We start from the raw sequence: 16,243 nt of genomic DNA on the forward strand, positions 1-16,243 counted from the left end.
TCATGCGCATTCGTAGCCCTTTTTTACGCAAATTTCCCTCCATACTCGTTGGCACCTCCTACATTAAGTAGGAGTTTCATGAGAAATGAAACCTAAGTTAAACCATTATAAAACAGCTGCAGTCACGCTGGTCTGACCCCACCCCTTCAGTGTGAATCAGAGAGTCAACAGAGACTCTTTGTAAAGTCCGTTAGAGACACGAGCAAAATTCGAGGACTTGAAAGACTTGAACTTGAACAAGGAATCATTTTTAACTTATCTAAACGGGACATCCTGCTTTAAAAAATGTCTGAAAACATCAAGATGGATTTACAAACTGTTCTCTGTGACATGTGTACAGAGGACAGGAAACCAGCAAAGAAGACGTGCATGAAGTGTGAGATCTCCATGTGTGTCCAGCACCTCCAGGCCCACCTGACCACACCTGTGTTACTGCAGACTCATCCTCTGACTGAACCCATGGCTTTATGTGGGAACACCAAATGTTCTCAGCACGGCAAGCTCCTGGAGTACTACTGCTTGGACGACATGACCTGTGTGTGTGTTTCCTGCGCCATTGAGGACCAGCACCGCCTACACAATATGAAGACCTTCTCCACAGCCCACAAAGAGCTCCTGGAGAAGCTGAAAGCTGAGCAGCTGATCTTACAGGAGAAAACAGACGATGAGAATGTGAGTCTGGAAAAGTGGGAGAAGAGTGAAAGAGAGAAGCTGGGTGGCTGCAGTGTGCGTCTGATTGAGGCTGTGACTAAGCTGCGTGACATCTCTCTGACCAGCGTCCAGAGCTCAGTCTCTGCTCGTATGGTGTCCCTGAAAACCAGCAAGAGCAGCCTGGAAGCAGCACAGAAGGAGAAGGACACCTTCAGTTTCCTGCAGATGTATTCTCAGGTGCAGCAGGATGTGGAGAAGGCCAAAGCTGTGGATCTGAGAAAAGGGCTGGAGCCGGGCAGCCATCGGGACAAACTGGTTGAGGAGATGAGACAGAATGGAGAGAAGATGGTGAAGCAAGCGTCTCAGTTCTGGGGATCATTGCTGACTCTGGTTGATCCTGAACACCACCAGGAGCTTGTTCCCACTGGTTCAGACCTGATCTTTGAGCCACAGTCTCTGGGTCCTGGCATTTCGCTGTCCACTGACAACAGGAAGGTTTTCCACAGTCAGTGGATGACATTTTGTTCTTCCTGCTTATTCTTCATTAAGAGTACACTTCCTGTTCCTGACTTTAAGAGATGGGTGATCAGCATTTCCAAAGACTGTGACTGGACCATCGGTGTATGTGACGACACTTACGCAACCAATATGAAGGATGGAAATGTCTATGGCCTACGCTGCCAAGGTAACCAGCTCTTCTCTCTCACAACAGAGTCTAGTTGGGTTATGAAAGAAACTCCACCTGTAATGGGGTTTGGGATGCCGAAAATTGAAACGCGCCAACAGCATTATAAGGTTTCCCAACAAGTGATCAACACTCCAGGTGGAAATGTGGAACAACAGATGACCAGACCACAAATAGTGGAAGTTGTGTGGAGCTTTCCAGACTCATTATCATTCTTCAGCAGGATCGGGCAGCACCAGAGAATAAACTTACTCACAGTAACAATCAGCTCTACCAGCTCAGACCTCAAGCCTTTTGTTTGTCTCCAGGGTTTAGAAAAGGAAGCGACAAATGTATCGATCTTTGGGTCAAAGAGTGCATTTACATTTGGACAAATTCAGCAACAATATCAGAATCAGTGGAAATGCTCATGTGGGCAGATTTATGGTGAGTCTACTGATGGATACCATTATGGAGGCTCTTTTTATCCCACGTATTCCAAATCAACCTGCTCTTGTGGAAATATTATTGGTGCAGCACGAATCACAGCGGTGCTTTGTGAACTTCTGTAACTAATGCTCATGCTGTTGTCCAAAACCCACATCACCACATTTCTTATTAACCATGTAAGTTTTAGTTCCTCTTAAAATGCTGATTATCTGTAAATGAACATGTGGTGCTGGCTGTGCAAAAGTCTCTCTACTGCTAAAACTTGCAAAAGTAGTCTAGAGTAGGGTTTTCATCATAATTGGTGCAAATTCAACACTCTTGTGCTAAATTATGGCTGGTGTGTTTCTGCTTAAATATAATCGACAGCTTACTCTGTATTTGTGACATTGCGAATGTTTCTTGTTAATTAAACCAAACTGCAAACATTACAAGGGAGCGTCAGTCAAACTTGTCTGACCAATCTTTCAGTGTGTGGTTTAGCAGTGGTGAGATATTTTCCAGAGAACTGAAACTGTTGTGGAGTGCTCCTGAGCAGGCTGAAGACTTTCACCAGAAACAGGCAAAAAAATAAATAAATGGAAAACTCAAGGATTCATCAGATTTCAAGCCATCCTCAGTTTCATTAAAAGAGAGCATCAAGGACTGCATTCATGGAGGCATTCCTGCTGGGAAAACATGTCTAACAATACACAAACAAAACGGAGAAGAACAGAGCCACAAACTGTTCTCTGTGACATGCGTGGAGCGGATAAAAGGAAACCAACAAAGAAGACGTGCAGCCTCATCCTCTGGAACTATCTTATATCCCCGTGTTTGTTGTGTTTACCATTAGTTCCAGAAGCAGTTTAAGATACAGAGTGATATAAGTGGCACAGATCTTTAGTTTCATGTGTACACACTGTAAATGATCTAATCAATAATAAAATCATTTCAGTTGACTGGATGAAATGTGCTGTGGAATTTTGGAAATAAAGTCTGCAACACGCAAAGAGCTATGATCAAGCTATATATTACTGCACAGGAGAGCCAACACACACATCAAACATCACAGTTCAGTCATGCCAGCTCTGCCCTTGGGATGTCTCAGCTCCTCTTTAATACCCCTCCACACACAACTCTCTGTATCTTTTAGTTACAACAGGTTTCTGTCCCACGGGCTGCGGCTGGGCAGAGAGCAACTCCCACCATGTTTTCCCAGGAAGCTCCTGGCGCTGGCCCCGAGTTTCATCCTTCTGAGCATACAAAGGTTATACCTAAACACACAAATCTAAATGTGAGGATAAACTAGAACTCACATTTGTTATGGAAACATAACAAATGTGAGTTTTTGAAATATAAAAGCTGCCTTTTTTCAAACTTGAGGTTTTTTATTTAAATGCTGTCATTCTGTTCTGGGATGTGTTGTCTTATCCAGCCTTCCATTTTAAAGTGTTTGTCTCCATCAACTGGTATTGAATGTGTTACTGCTTCACAGCTGGGGTAGTTGACATGTTTTTGTATCAAAGTAACCTTTCAGCATGCTTCAAGATCACCCCTGAACATCCTCTGGGCCCTGCTTACAGGCTTTATCAATGCAGGCACTTTGTCTAATCATGTGTCTTCCATACTGGATCATGTGCATTTATCCCTGTGCAGGTTTGATGGGAGGAGGCAAAGATACTGATGTAAGTAAACAGAAATATTTAGCTTCATGTGTACACACTGTAGATGATCTAATCAATAATAAAGTCATTGGAGTTTGAAGTTGTGGAAGGTTTTTATTGACTGGATGAAATGTAACGTGACTTTTGAAATATAAAAACTGCCTTTTTTTAATCTTCACTCAAATATGACAAAGAAAAAATAACAGTTTACATAAGAACAATTTGAAATGAACTGTGTGAAACTAAATACTGTTAAATACTCACACTGAAGGACTTCTGAAGCTAACATGAAGGAATCAGTTTATTTAAAGGCTTTAATCATTACAGTAAATCCACTTGAAGCTCTCGTTTGTAAAAGGAAACACAAACTAACTTTGGTATTGATCAGGAGCAGCTGAACCAGGTAAGACAAAAGTACAAATAGATTCAATAACATCTGTACTGTAAGTTCAGCACTACATTACTACATGCTGTCTGTGCTCCCAGATTGTACTCATTGCACTAACAGATCATTTATAGAAAGTATAACTCATTAAAGTGCAAAACTTTAGCAAAGGAATGACAGGTTTTCTAAAAAAAACAAGTCGATGTTATAATTTTGTTACAGAAATTACAGAAACATTTAGGATGTATAAATAATTTAAGACATTTACTATAATTTTATGTCAGTGACAAAGGCGTTTAGGAGTTTGCACTGGAATGATGAGAGAGCAGGCCTGCAGAGGTAGCCTGCATCTTACTACCTGGAAACACACTCAGACCTGGAATATTCAGAGTGTGAGGAGACCCAGAGTCTGTGTGCTGGAAAATACTTCTGTTATAGAGAGTGGAACTTACGCAGCTAGAGCTGCGCTGAATGTTAACATCAAACTACCTGAACGAGTATCAAAATATGTTTTTAACTACGGTAATAAAACGTCTGCTCGCTTCAGTTTACACAAGACTAACAGACAAATGGCATGTGGGAGTCAAACCGGCGCCGCTTCTTTCTTTGCAAAGCCGGACGTTCAGCTGTCGTTCCCGAAGACGGTGTTGAGCTGCTGGGTGACTCTGATGAAGGTCGTCCTGCGGCTCAGCTCCTTCAGCTTGGCTGCACCGACATACGTGCAGGTGGAGCGGACCCCTCCCAGGATGTCTCGTATGGTGTCACCCACCGGACCTTTGTAGAGAACTTCCACGGTCTTCCCCTCCGACGCTCTGGAGGCAAAGAAAATGAATGAATGACATCTCACCGAAATAACCTTCCTCTAACAGCCAAGCACCTGACGCCAACCTGTAATCAGCCACGCCTCCCGCATGTTTCTTCATCGCCGTGTCGGAGCTCATGCCGTAAAACAGTTTGTACTTCTTGCCGTTTTTTTCGATGATCTCGCCGCTGCTCTCCGAGTGGCCGGCCAGCATACCACCGAGCATCACAAAGTCTGCTCCAGCACCTGAGAGCCAAACAAACAAACTCCGTTTTCACGCTAGTTATACTTTCTAAGATTGGAGTTAAAGTTCTCTTTGAAAACACAGCAACTCACCAAAAGCCTTGGAGACATCTCCCGGGCAAGTGCACCCCCCGTCCTGTGTGAAAGCAAACAAGGCATTACGAGCGTGACTTTATCATGGCTGCACAACTCTAACAAATAACACTGACCTGGGAATTACAGTCAGTAGTTTCATCAGGCTACGGCCCATGAGTAATAAACTAAAGATAAATCAATGTCAGTTTCTGTCTCACAGGTCTCGGCTTAAAGGAAGAGTCCAGAACATTTTGTGTTGTTAGATGACAAGAATGAGTCTAAACTCTGTCCAGGAACAGTGGAAAACACACACAGTACATAAAAGATAGATGTAATAATAACAACAATAAAATGATCATCAGGGTAAACAGACTAAGAACATGTTATAATGAAGAGCATGCAAGTCTGAACTGATGGGCTTTGAAATGAGATTTAAAATAGAAAGTGAGTTTATGGTCAGATCTGGATATCAGCTGATATTATCTATTTGGCTCAAAAAAGGAAAGAAGAGGCGGGACAAACACTCTTGAACCATGCAGATGTGCACCAGAGGGGATTCTGGTTGGCAACACCAAAGGAACAACCAGCTGATCCAAGCAATCGGGGAAAGTGTAAAAGAGTAAATAAATAACTCCACGAAATAAATGTTAGGAAAGTTTGTTTAACTTGTATATCTGATTTTCAAATGACCGACCAGTAGCATCAGTCATAATATTGGTGGGGCTTGTTTTGCGCACTTCCTTTTCGAAACCTCGAACTGAGCCCTTATTTTGTTTTTGTTAAGCCACATGTCGCTGCAACAGTCACTTATTAACCACAGGAAAACCACCCTGGGTGGAGGACACCCCGCTTTACCTTCTATTTTACCCTAAATATAAATATATCCAAAATCTATTAAAATTTATATTTTGCAATAAATAAGACTTTAAGCAACGACTGAGACCATAAACACTTTAGAGGAGTGTTTACTGAGATCTCAGATGAAAAAACTCAAAAAAGGAGCAGTTTCTTATCGATGTATTAAATCTGACTCGACCACAGGAACCGCCCCCTGCTGGCCGTTAAAAAGAATGCAGGTTTTAAAGTGCATAACACAATGTACTGCCCATATTTTACATACAAGAAACAGCTAAAACTCAACCATGTGCATCTAGAAAGCTCACAAATTAATGGTATATGTTATTGATTCAAAAGGATTTAAAAAAATAAAAAATAGAACTTGTGGTTTGAGACACACTTCTATTTCTATTCCTTCGACCACTTCCTGTGTGCTTCCTTTTAACACAGGAAACATGCCATCTTCAAACTCTTCTCATCGCGACTGCACTCACTGAGATGATGTGGCCACCCAGGCCGTGGGCTGCATCTGCACACTCAATGACGGCGCTCAGCTGAGGATAGCCAACCCCTGTCTTCTTGCGGGTGGTGCACACAGAGCCTGAAGAGGAAGGAGGAGAGAAACAGGAAACAGCAGTTTTAAGCACTGTTGAGTCTTTATGTGGCAAATGAACGTTGACTGCATGGTGGCAAATATGAATAACTATTAGCAGAGAAAAAGGAACGTAAACAAGGTGGGTAATTTTATATAAATATAGAAAATGTTCTTATAATTTAAATATGCCTGTGCAGAAAATAGGCAAGATAACCTCACGGCGAGTGAGCTAAGATCAACTGCAGAGTGCCTTAAGGCTCACCTGGTCCGATGCCTACTTTGATGATGTCAGCGCCGGCGAGGATCAGCTCTTCCACCATCTCTCCTGTTACTACGTTCCCTGCCTGAGCAAAAATAAAAATCAGCACGTATCCGAGAAATGTCGTTTTCCTCGGGCATTTAAAAGGATTCACAATCAGGAACTGACCATTATCGTGTGCGAGGGGAACTTCTCCCTGACGTCTCTGACGAAGTGGACAAAGTGCTCTGAATAACCGTTTGCCACATCCACGCAGATGTACTTCAGCTGCGGCACCGCCTCCACCACGGCCGAAATCTTCTCAAAGTCACCGTCACCGGTCCCCGTGCTGACTGCCACACTCTAAGAGACGAACACAGAAGAGTGAGACTCGTCTTACAGCTAACACGCCATTAATAACCTCGTCAGAATCACTGGTTCAAACAGCAGTGAGTACCTCCAGACATTCTGGATGCTTTTCTGCAAACTCCAACCAGTCATCCACCGTGTAATGTTTGTGGACTGTAGTGAACAGAGTAAACTGGAGGAAGACACAAAGAACAAAATTCGGTTATCCATGCAGACATACAGCAGTGCAGGAACACAGCCTATCGTACTGTGCACAAGTCTTGAGCCACCAGAGTTTCTTTATATTTTGATAGAAAAATGGGAAATAGGTGAAGTGATTTATCGGTGCAAAAATGCATGAACATACAAAATATAAGGCAAAAAAAGAATTTGCACAATTCTAACGAGTTTGAGAGTCAATATTTGGTGTGAACATCTTTATTCTTCAACACAACCTGAACTCTCTGAGGCAGATTTCTTGTGATTTCTTCAAGTAGTCTTCAGGAATAGTTCTCCAGGCTTCTTGAAGGACATTTAAAGCTCTTCTTTGGATGTTTCTGCCTTTTGTTCTGTTCTCTGTCAAGATGATCCCACGCTGCTTCAATAGCATTGAAGTCTGGACTCTGAGGAGGCCAATCCATGGCTGATAGTGATCCACTGTGTTTTTTATATTCGCGTATATTTAACTTCATTGGCAGTGTGTTTGAAACCACCGTCATGCTGAATAATGAAGCTGCTACCATTCAGTCACTTTCCAGATGGCATTGCATGGTAAATAAATGGTAAATGGCCTGTATTTATATAGCGCTTTTCTAGTCCCTAAGGACCCCAAAGCGCTTTACATATCCAGTCATCCACCCATTCACACACACATTCACACACTGGTGATGGCAAGCTACATTGTAGCCACAGCCACCCTGGGGCGCACTGACAGAGGCGAGGCTGCCGGACACTGGCGCCACCGGGCCCTCTGACCACCACCAGTAGGCAACGGGTGAAGTGTCTTGCCCAAGGACACAACGACCGAGACTGGTTTATTTTGAGATGTACAGAAAAGTGGTGTCACTGCTGTTGGGATTAAATAATTTGCTTTTTATTAATAATGAATAATGAGTGTTATAAAGTTATACAGAGTAGTATTAAGTGGACACAGCCCTGAAAAATAAAGGCATGAGACCGTGTGTCCTTGGGGAGTAGAAAGCTGCAGACTCTCGCTCACACTTGCCTGGGAAAATGTAGATAAGAGGGAACCATCTCTAGTGGAAAGTTACAGGGACACTGTTGTTTAGACTAGAATGAGAGAACTTCTGTAATAAAACTGTTGGGGGCGCACCACCATTTTGAGATCCGCGGCAACGTGTCATGCAGGGCGATGCCCTTCTAGAAGTAATGTGAAAGAGAAATAAAGTGTTAAATGGTCTTCTGAGCAGTGTTTTGTCTTCCATCGGATGCCTCTGAGGAATCAAAAGAACTGGTGAATTGTTGATATTTACACTGCTCATGCCATCTGATGGCCATTAGGGGCAGTATTAATGACACACACACACACACACACACACACACACACACACACACACACACACACACACACACACACACACACACACACACACACACACACACACACACACACACACAAAAAAAAGTGTGTGTTTGTGATGTGGTTGTCATCTTTTTGTGGCTGAGAAGGTTAATAGAATTGTAAGATAATACAAAGAAACACACAGTTGTTTGGATTATCATTCTATTGATATAGAAATATTCCACATGTAAGCCACCAATATTTAAACTAAGGCATCAGACTCCTCCTGTTTTTAACCCCCCGTTCAGCAGGGACAGGTAAGAGAATCAGTGCCCATCCTCAGGTGTGTAATGTAGGGATTACTGGCACTCACATTACTCATGGCTTAGATAAATTTAGGTTCACCTACTTCTATTCGGACTACTTTAATCACTTCTCATTGAAATAATACATAACAGCAAACATTTCTGCACCTGGTGCAAAGCCACAGCCATCTCAAAGGTCCCCACAGTGTCCATGTTAGCAGCGATGATGGGGATCCCTCTGTAGCTGCCCTTAGAGTTCCTGAAGGTAAAGCTCCTCATCAGGTCAACCTGTGGTAGATGGGGAGGCCACAAAAATTACTTAAGAATTAATTTATGCAACCAGCTGGCAAAACATTTATTTTAGTTATTTGGAATTCCCATCAATGATTTGCGGTGACTCGCAGAGCCACACAAGACTGTATTTTGTGCCCCTTTTAAAGTACTGTCGCATGGCCTGTGTGCTCACTTTCCAAGAATAGCTAATGATTTAGCAAATGGAAACATCTGCATGTAGGTCAGCCTGCTTTCCTGTGGAAACTGCGCACAGCTGCATTACCCACCTCGCTCCTAGACTTCAGCGTACTCCGTTTTGGCCGGAGGAGCACATCCTTGAAGTCTAGCTTGATGTCATTCTCTATACGAGGCATTTCCGAAAAGAAGCAGCAGCAGCCGGTCTAACAGGGAAAAAGATGGAGCAGTGTGAATCTATGAAAGAGAGGAAAGTTCATGTTAAGGGGACACCCCTTACTTTGTCATTCATACAGCCATGTATATGAAAAACAAGTAACTGTAAGCAGGTACGCTCAAAGTTGACGTCAGGAGGGACCCTCAAAAAGCCAAGAATCCTTCAAGGACTGAAAAAGAGACTCGGGGAAAATCCGGGACTGCGTTACGAAAATGGACTAAGTCCTTCTGTAGCTAATGAGTCCTGCTTTTTTAGCTCCGATGCCAAAATTCAAGGTTACACCACATAACGGGGTTAATAGCTGAAGTCACTCACAGACCGTTCATGTAAGCATGAGCTAATAACAATAAAATGAGTGAGTTATCTACCATTTTAATAATTTACCAAAACAAAGTACTTACCGTTGGGAAAATAACAGATCTGTTCCGAACCTCACCGCTTCAGCTTCCGTCTCCACTGGCGGGAAACTTTATCGTGGCGGACACCCGCTGGCACCCGCCTTGTAGTTTTTAAGGGCTTCTGCTCGGGGGAGACGACGCACGTAAAAACTACTAACTCGACTTGCGCTTTACGTCATGTGGTACTGATGTCGTAAGGATTTTTAAGGTACTTGGGTGAGAAATTTGGGTTTGCTTTTCTTGTGACCTGGCTCCAGTTAACGTAAAGTCATTTAGGTTTGAATGTTGTGTTTGTTTGTTTGTTTTTGCGGAAAATAAAATATATAAACCGGAAATCCACGAAGCGGAACGGTTAACGTACAAACGAGAAGGGGGAAAGACACAGGAAGTACCCACTGATTTTCTGTGAAGAGGAGGAATATCTTCATCAAAATACCACATCGAAACCTAAAATTCCAGAACGTAGTTGGAGATATTTTACATTCCCTTAATATATACTCGCACCACTGATCCCACTTGACTGATATTTCTACGAAGAAGTCAACAAAGATGCTGATTAAAGTGAAGGTAAGGTCCGTCATACTGAACGATTTGAGACTCGTCTTGTTATTACTGACTCACTGCCTCTGCTGGATCCGTTGAAGTCATTTGCTTAACAATGTTTTTATCACAGACACTCACTGGCAAGGAGATAGAGATTGACATAGAGCCCACAGATAAGGTACATGTTTATCTTTTTTTGATGTGCGCAGATAGTAAGTCGCTGTGTTTTTCAGTGCATTTAATTCACGTCCATCCAGGTGGAGCGGATTAAAGAAAGGGTGGAGGAGAAAGAGGGGATCCCTCCCCAACAGCAGAGGCTAATCTACAGTGGAAAACAGATGTAAGACCCGGATACAGTTTTTTTTTATTAAAGAGTGAGGTTGGGGATGTATTTAATGGAAGCACCTGCACACAGTGTAGTTTATTACAGTAAATCTCTTAAAATAAATATCCCAGTGTAGCAAGTGCTCACTAGTGCACCACGTGTATCTGCCAGAAATCAGTTAGCCTTAGTTTAAAATGAAACTATACTTAAGATTTATATCTGTCACAGAAACAAATCTGCATTGGCATGCTAATACTGATAGGAAGGGCAAGAGCAGAATGATCAACTTTACCTCAGGTTAATGTACCCAGGCGAATTATAAAATGTATTAAATTTATAGTTAAAATCAGTCAAATATATGCTAAAGGCCATTTCATGCCATTGTGCCAACGAGACTTAGATCAGCTGACTGGAGCAAGAAGGAAACATAGGACTCAAAAATCCATCTGCACATATAGGTTTTTATTTTATAAAGTGTAAATTTTACAAAATCCACTTTGCACCTATATACTGCATTTTAGGAACAACCACAGACACATTGCTGACCTCGTTTTAATTTGAAAACTGCAGGGTGGTGCTTGAATGTGGACGGGGTGAAACAATGACTCCCACATTTGCCACCATATTCAGCCTTATCAGGCACAAAAATGCAGCTAAATCATTACGAGTTAGATTCATAAACATAATTTTTTGCTGTTTGCAAAGCAGTCGAGTCTAAAGGGTCACTTTAGTTGTTAGCAGTGACTCTGTAAGGTTTATGGTGAGATAACTGCCTTTTACTCATCGTTGAATTTTAGTAACGTTTACAGCTTATTGTTGTTCTAAAGAAGGAAATCTCTTGTCTTAATTTTTGCTACCGCTTCTCTTCTGAAGCAGCATTTTTTATAATACAAAGAACTACAGATGTACGTCGACATTATCCTCAAAACGTTTAGGGAAAAGTTCCACATCTTTACCTGCTTAAACTGTTTTACGTATTAAAATAAATCATTTGTGTCAGATGGATTTTCATTAAAAAAAAAAAAAAAAAAGACTATTGAATGCATCGTCTCTTTCCTCAGGAATGATGAGAAAACAGCAGCAGACTATAAAATCCAGGGAGGCTCCGTTCTCCACCTGGTACTTGCTCTGAGAGGAGGATGCCTGCTCCACCATCGCACAACACTCTGTTCTACACCTGCGGTGTAGCCTTCACCGCTGCCTCAGCTGTTGCCCTGCCTGCACGAAGCAAGAACAGTGACGACTCCGAGCCAGCGGCTGCTGGATCACCAGGTGGTATTGTAGCCAAGACGGAGCCTTGGTCTAAAAAGTCTGATCGGGCTCTCTTTATTTCAGACATTTCCCTGCAACCAACAGTGTGTTGGCCACAAACGCTCCCTCCTTCCACACTGTAAATTTGCCACGGTGCGACACCCTTATGTAGTTGAAAAGTTTCTCAGAATTAAAGAAAATTTTGTCTTCAAGTCAACAAATCACTTATTTTATCTGAAGCAGACAGGCCCGAGGTTTTCGAGGCATGTAAAAAAGTTACTTTAGTTCCACTAATGATAACACTGATGACTGGACTGCGATGCTGCCTCCAAACTTTCTTTAATTGATTTTTTTTTTTTATGCTGTGTACATGTTTTGTTATTCTTATATGATGCAGATGTGCAGTAGCGTAGTTAGATTTGAGGAGGATGAATCGCTGCATATGTAAAAGGATAGTTCCACATTTAAGGAAAGCCACCGACTCATTCTTCATGGGAAACCGACGTACCTCTCGCATCTGATCACTCAACATGAAGTCACTATCATCAGCTGGTTAAATTGCTTGTTTGTGTAGCACGAATAAGCTCCTTTACCGGGCGTGTCCCGAGAAAGTCCTTTAAATTACGCTTATAGAAGGTTTAAATGCAAAAGCTCACATGCAACAGTCAGAAACACAAGCTGTAGAATAAGTACTTTATAAATCAAAACACAAAAGTTCAAAATGAGTAAAAAAATGTAGATAGACTGAGTAGTGCAAGGTGCAAACTGTGCTATAGTGATGAATGGAAAAATAACCCAGCAATAAGACCGGCTGCACTCTTTAGGTGACAGATTTCCTTTGTTAGCATCTCTAAATCTTTTATTAACATGTCACATGACACATGTCGGTTTAATATGTGCAAAAAATAAGTGTTTAAAACAGAAACTGTGTTTCAGTCTTCTTCTTAACCCACAGTGAAATGTCATTTCTAACTGTGAATTTTCCACTTGGATTATGTTCCTAAAAGAAGACCAAGCGAGTTAAATGGCGACACGATGTAGTGTTTGTAAGTGGGTTTCTTCTCCCAGTCTTTGTGCTGATCTACCTGCCTGCTGGATGTAACCCTAACAGATCCATAATTTGTTGGACAAAGAGAATTTTTGTAGTTTTGCTTCCGTTCTCCACCGCAGTGGCTTTTAAATCAAACAGACCAGATGTGATTGAAGTGCAGACCTGCAGCTTTCAAAGAGTTTAACAGAATTGCATAAACTGTTTAGGAATTAGAGCCATTTTTAGAGGCTCAGAAAGCACAAAATAAAATTGGGTTTTTATCAATACTTTGATGAAGTCAACCACTGAAGTCTGTAGCCCATGGACGTTACCATTACTGCAGCCAGCTTCAGTCGCTGCTTGTTTGTGGGTCTCTCTGTCATCAATTTTGTATTCAGCAGTTGAAAGCGTGCTCTGTTGGTTTGAGATCAGATGACTGACTCGCCCATTGATAAATCTCATTTCTTTGCCTTTAGAAACTCTTGGGTTGCTTTTGCAGTTTGCTTTGTCTCATTTATGCATTTGCACAGTGAAGCTCTGTCTGACCAGCTTTGCAGCATTTGCCTAAATCTGAGCAGAGAGTACGACCCTGCACACTTCACAGTTCATCCTGCTGCTTCTATCTACAGCCACATCATCAGTAAACACTAGTACCCCCCCAGTGCACCTAACAGCCAAACGTCCCCATGAGCTAGTCTGGGTTGCATCTGTCCAGAACAGCGTGAGCTCTTCTAGTTGTTTTCCGGCAGTCTGATGTGTCCTTCCTGTTCTCGAGTCTAACCAGTTGTTTGCACCTTGTAAACCTTCTGTATTAACATTCATGAAAGTGTGTCGTGATTGTAGACTTTCACAGCGATGCACCTTCTTCCTCAAGCGTGTGCTTGACTTGTTTTAATGTTTCTCTTTTAATTTAGTCTTCTGTGGTATTGCTGAGCTCTGCATTCATTTAATATTTTTGGAAGAATGTGTCGGATTGTTGATCAGACAGGTTTATTTTAGCTCTTCAGCCTAATGATGGTCTCCCTCACTTACACTAACATGTCTTGGGCCTCCTCATATTTAGAGTTTTAGTGAAAAGCTTTAAATTATAAATTCAACACATGGAATCAGCTTCAAATATTAACGAGGAGCAGGCCTCTGAAAATGGGAGACTGTATAAAAATGACTATATAATGTCTGTATAATTCATAAACGGTTAATGTTAATTTTTATTTAAAATGCTTGAGTGAAATTATATCTAGACTGTTTCATTTAAAAACATATCTGCTGTGATCGTGTACAGAGGCAAAGTGTCTTTGTGCAACAAATTATGGACCAAACTATGTGAGAGTGGTGAAAGTCTTCATGAATCTGCATTTCCTAAAATCTAAAACTATTCCTGTGATGCAGACCAACATGTGATGTCAGGAAAATCTCCTGCAACTTGTTCTAAATCATGGACCACATATGGTAGTTGATTGTAAGCCTGCTTTATAAGCAGCCTGAGCATGTCCGTTGGGTAAGCTACTGATTTATTTAATGTGTTGGGCAGAGTTGGTTTTTGCTCTCATTGCATATTTGACTGTAGTGAGGAGCGCGGCTTCAGTTTACGTGGTTTGTTTGTTTGAGAAGCATTGCTGTGTGAGTTCCCACGTTGCTCCCACCAGTGTGTGACGAGTTATGAGAAACTGACTTTTGCTTTGGATTGATCTGTCAGTAGAATAAATTTGATCCTGCAAACGACTCGTGTTTACTGCTTTCTGTTTCTGATCTGTGTTTGTTTGTTTGTCCGCAAACTCCACCGTCAGGAGTTAAACAACCAAACGTGGCACTCAGTTACATCTTACGTCCCTAAGGGTTTTTATCTACATCTGATATTATGTCATTGTGTTGCCTAGCAACCACCTACCAATGGCTCAAAGTGATCAGTTTTTAGCATTTTTGCCCTTACAATACCTCAAAAATAGCTTCCATCATTTTATTTCATGACGGTAACATCTCATTTCAATAAGTCACATCTAAATGGTAAATGGCCTGTATTTATATAGCGCTTTACTAGTCCCTAAGGACCCCAAAGCGCTTTACACATCCAGTCATCCACCCATTCACACACTGGTGATGGCAAGCTACATTGTAGCCACAGCCACCCTGGGGCGCACTGACAGAGGCGAGGCTCTGGCGCCACCGGGCCCTCTGACCACCACCAGTAGGCAACGGGTGAAGTGTCTTGCCCAAGGACACAATGACCGAGACTGTCCAAGCCGGGGCTCAAACCAGCAACCTTCCGATTACAAGGCGAACTCCCAACTCTTGAGCCACATCTCAAAATTTCTAATACTCAAAAGCTAAATTATGTATGATATATTGTGGTGTCACCACATTGCTTGGCAACCACCTATCAGCGAGCTAAAATAACGTTGTTTTTTTTAGACCTTCCTATGATCCATCCCATCGTTTTCATTTCACAACAACCTTTAGATCCACAAAAGTTGAATTATATACATTTTGCAACCACGCAGCAACAGGCTGAAATGACCCATAATGTAAACCTATAAACGGCATCTAGCACCCCTATCTTTTTTTTTAACCTTTCTCAGTGTGATCAAGTGTATCAGTCTGCCAACAGCATGAACAGGTCAGACAACACCGGACCATGGACACGTAACTAGATGATTAAGTTCAACTGAAGCTGCAAAAACGAAGACATGAGAACGCTTCCTCACATATGTTTTTAATTCTTCTCACACACTCATCGCCAACATGTACATTTACATTTTCAACACAGAAGTAGGCTTGAGACTTGAGTCTCAGCACGGAAGGTAAAATGCATCTTAAATTAGAGACAGATTTAAAAATGGCATTCTTATTACAGCGTATGTGGTTATTATAACATATTGCAAGTAGGGAACTTTCATATCACCTTAGCTACTTTCATATCACCTTAGCTATTTGCACATACAACAAAAATAGTTCCACCACACTGAAGGTCTGTTTTTGGTCTAAATGCAAGCAAGAAGCGCAGCTGCAGCACATCAGGGAAGGAAAGTCGGCGCTGCGGTGCTTTAAGTAACACAGATCAAGCTTCAAACTTTGTGTTACACCTGGCACAGTTTGCATTGTCGTGTCACATAAAGTTGCAGCATTTTGTTTCAGAGTTGAAAAAGTTTTCAGGCCTGCGTCATAAAAACTGATGGAAATGTCACGATCGAAGGTGTTCACATTAAAAGCATCCTTTGAAATTATTTTGTGTACATTTATAGATAGATAGACATAA

The 16,243-nt window shown here is 41.9% G+C and overlaps 2 protein-coding genes across 3 annotated transcripts; one reads left to right on the forward strand and one right to left on the reverse strand.

The window, feature by feature from the left end:
- Positions 1 to 3,502: 3,502 nt before the first annotated feature.
- gmpr2 (guanosine monophosphate reductase 2) lies at positions 3,503 to 9,977 on the reverse strand. Of its 2 annotated transcripts, none has more exons than XM_080874447.1 (10): positions 9,845 to 9,977; positions 9,319 to 9,463; positions 8,927 to 9,046; positions 7,041 to 7,124; positions 6,773 to 6,946; positions 6,608 to 6,689; positions 6,245 to 6,351; positions 4,932 to 4,974; positions 4,682 to 4,841; positions 3,503 to 4,605 (listed from the first exon to the last, which is right to left on the reverse strand). In XM_080874447.1, exons 2-10 carry the CDS (start codon positions 9,403 to 9,405, stop codon positions 4,416 to 4,418), a joined length of 1,047 nt encoding a protein of 348 aa, XP_080730573.1. In that variant the 5' UTR covers positions 9,406 to 9,463; positions 9,845 to 9,977; the 3' UTR covers positions 3,503 to 4,415. The 2 variants fall into 2 exon arrangements, with proteins under 2 accessions (XP_080730573.1, XP_080730574.1); XM_080874448.1 differs by having other exon boundaries at positions 9,319 to 9,432; positions 9,845 to 9,939.
- A 167-nt stretch (positions 9,978 to 10,144) lies between these two features.
- On the forward strand, positions 10,145 to 14,713 carry LOC308391746 (ubiquitin-like protein NEDD8). Its single transcript, XM_080874466.1, has 4 exons — positions 10,145 to 10,408; positions 10,515 to 10,562; positions 10,642 to 10,724; positions 11,771 to 14,713. Exons 1-4 carry the CDS (start codon positions 10,391 to 10,393, stop codon positions 11,895 to 11,897), a joined length of 276 nt encoding a protein of 91 aa, XP_080730592.1. The 5' UTR covers positions 10,145 to 10,390; the 3' UTR covers positions 11,898 to 14,713.
- The last annotated feature ends 1,530 nt before the right edge of the window (positions 14,714 to 16,243 follow it).

Source organism: Rhamphochromis sp. 'chilingali' (assembly GCF_963969265.1).
Source record: "Rhamphochromis sp. 'chilingali' genome assembly, chromosome: 1".
Classification (NCBI taxonomy): domain Eukaryota; kingdom Metazoa; phylum Chordata; class Actinopteri; order Cichliformes; family Cichlidae; genus Rhamphochromis; species Rhamphochromis sp. 'chilingali'.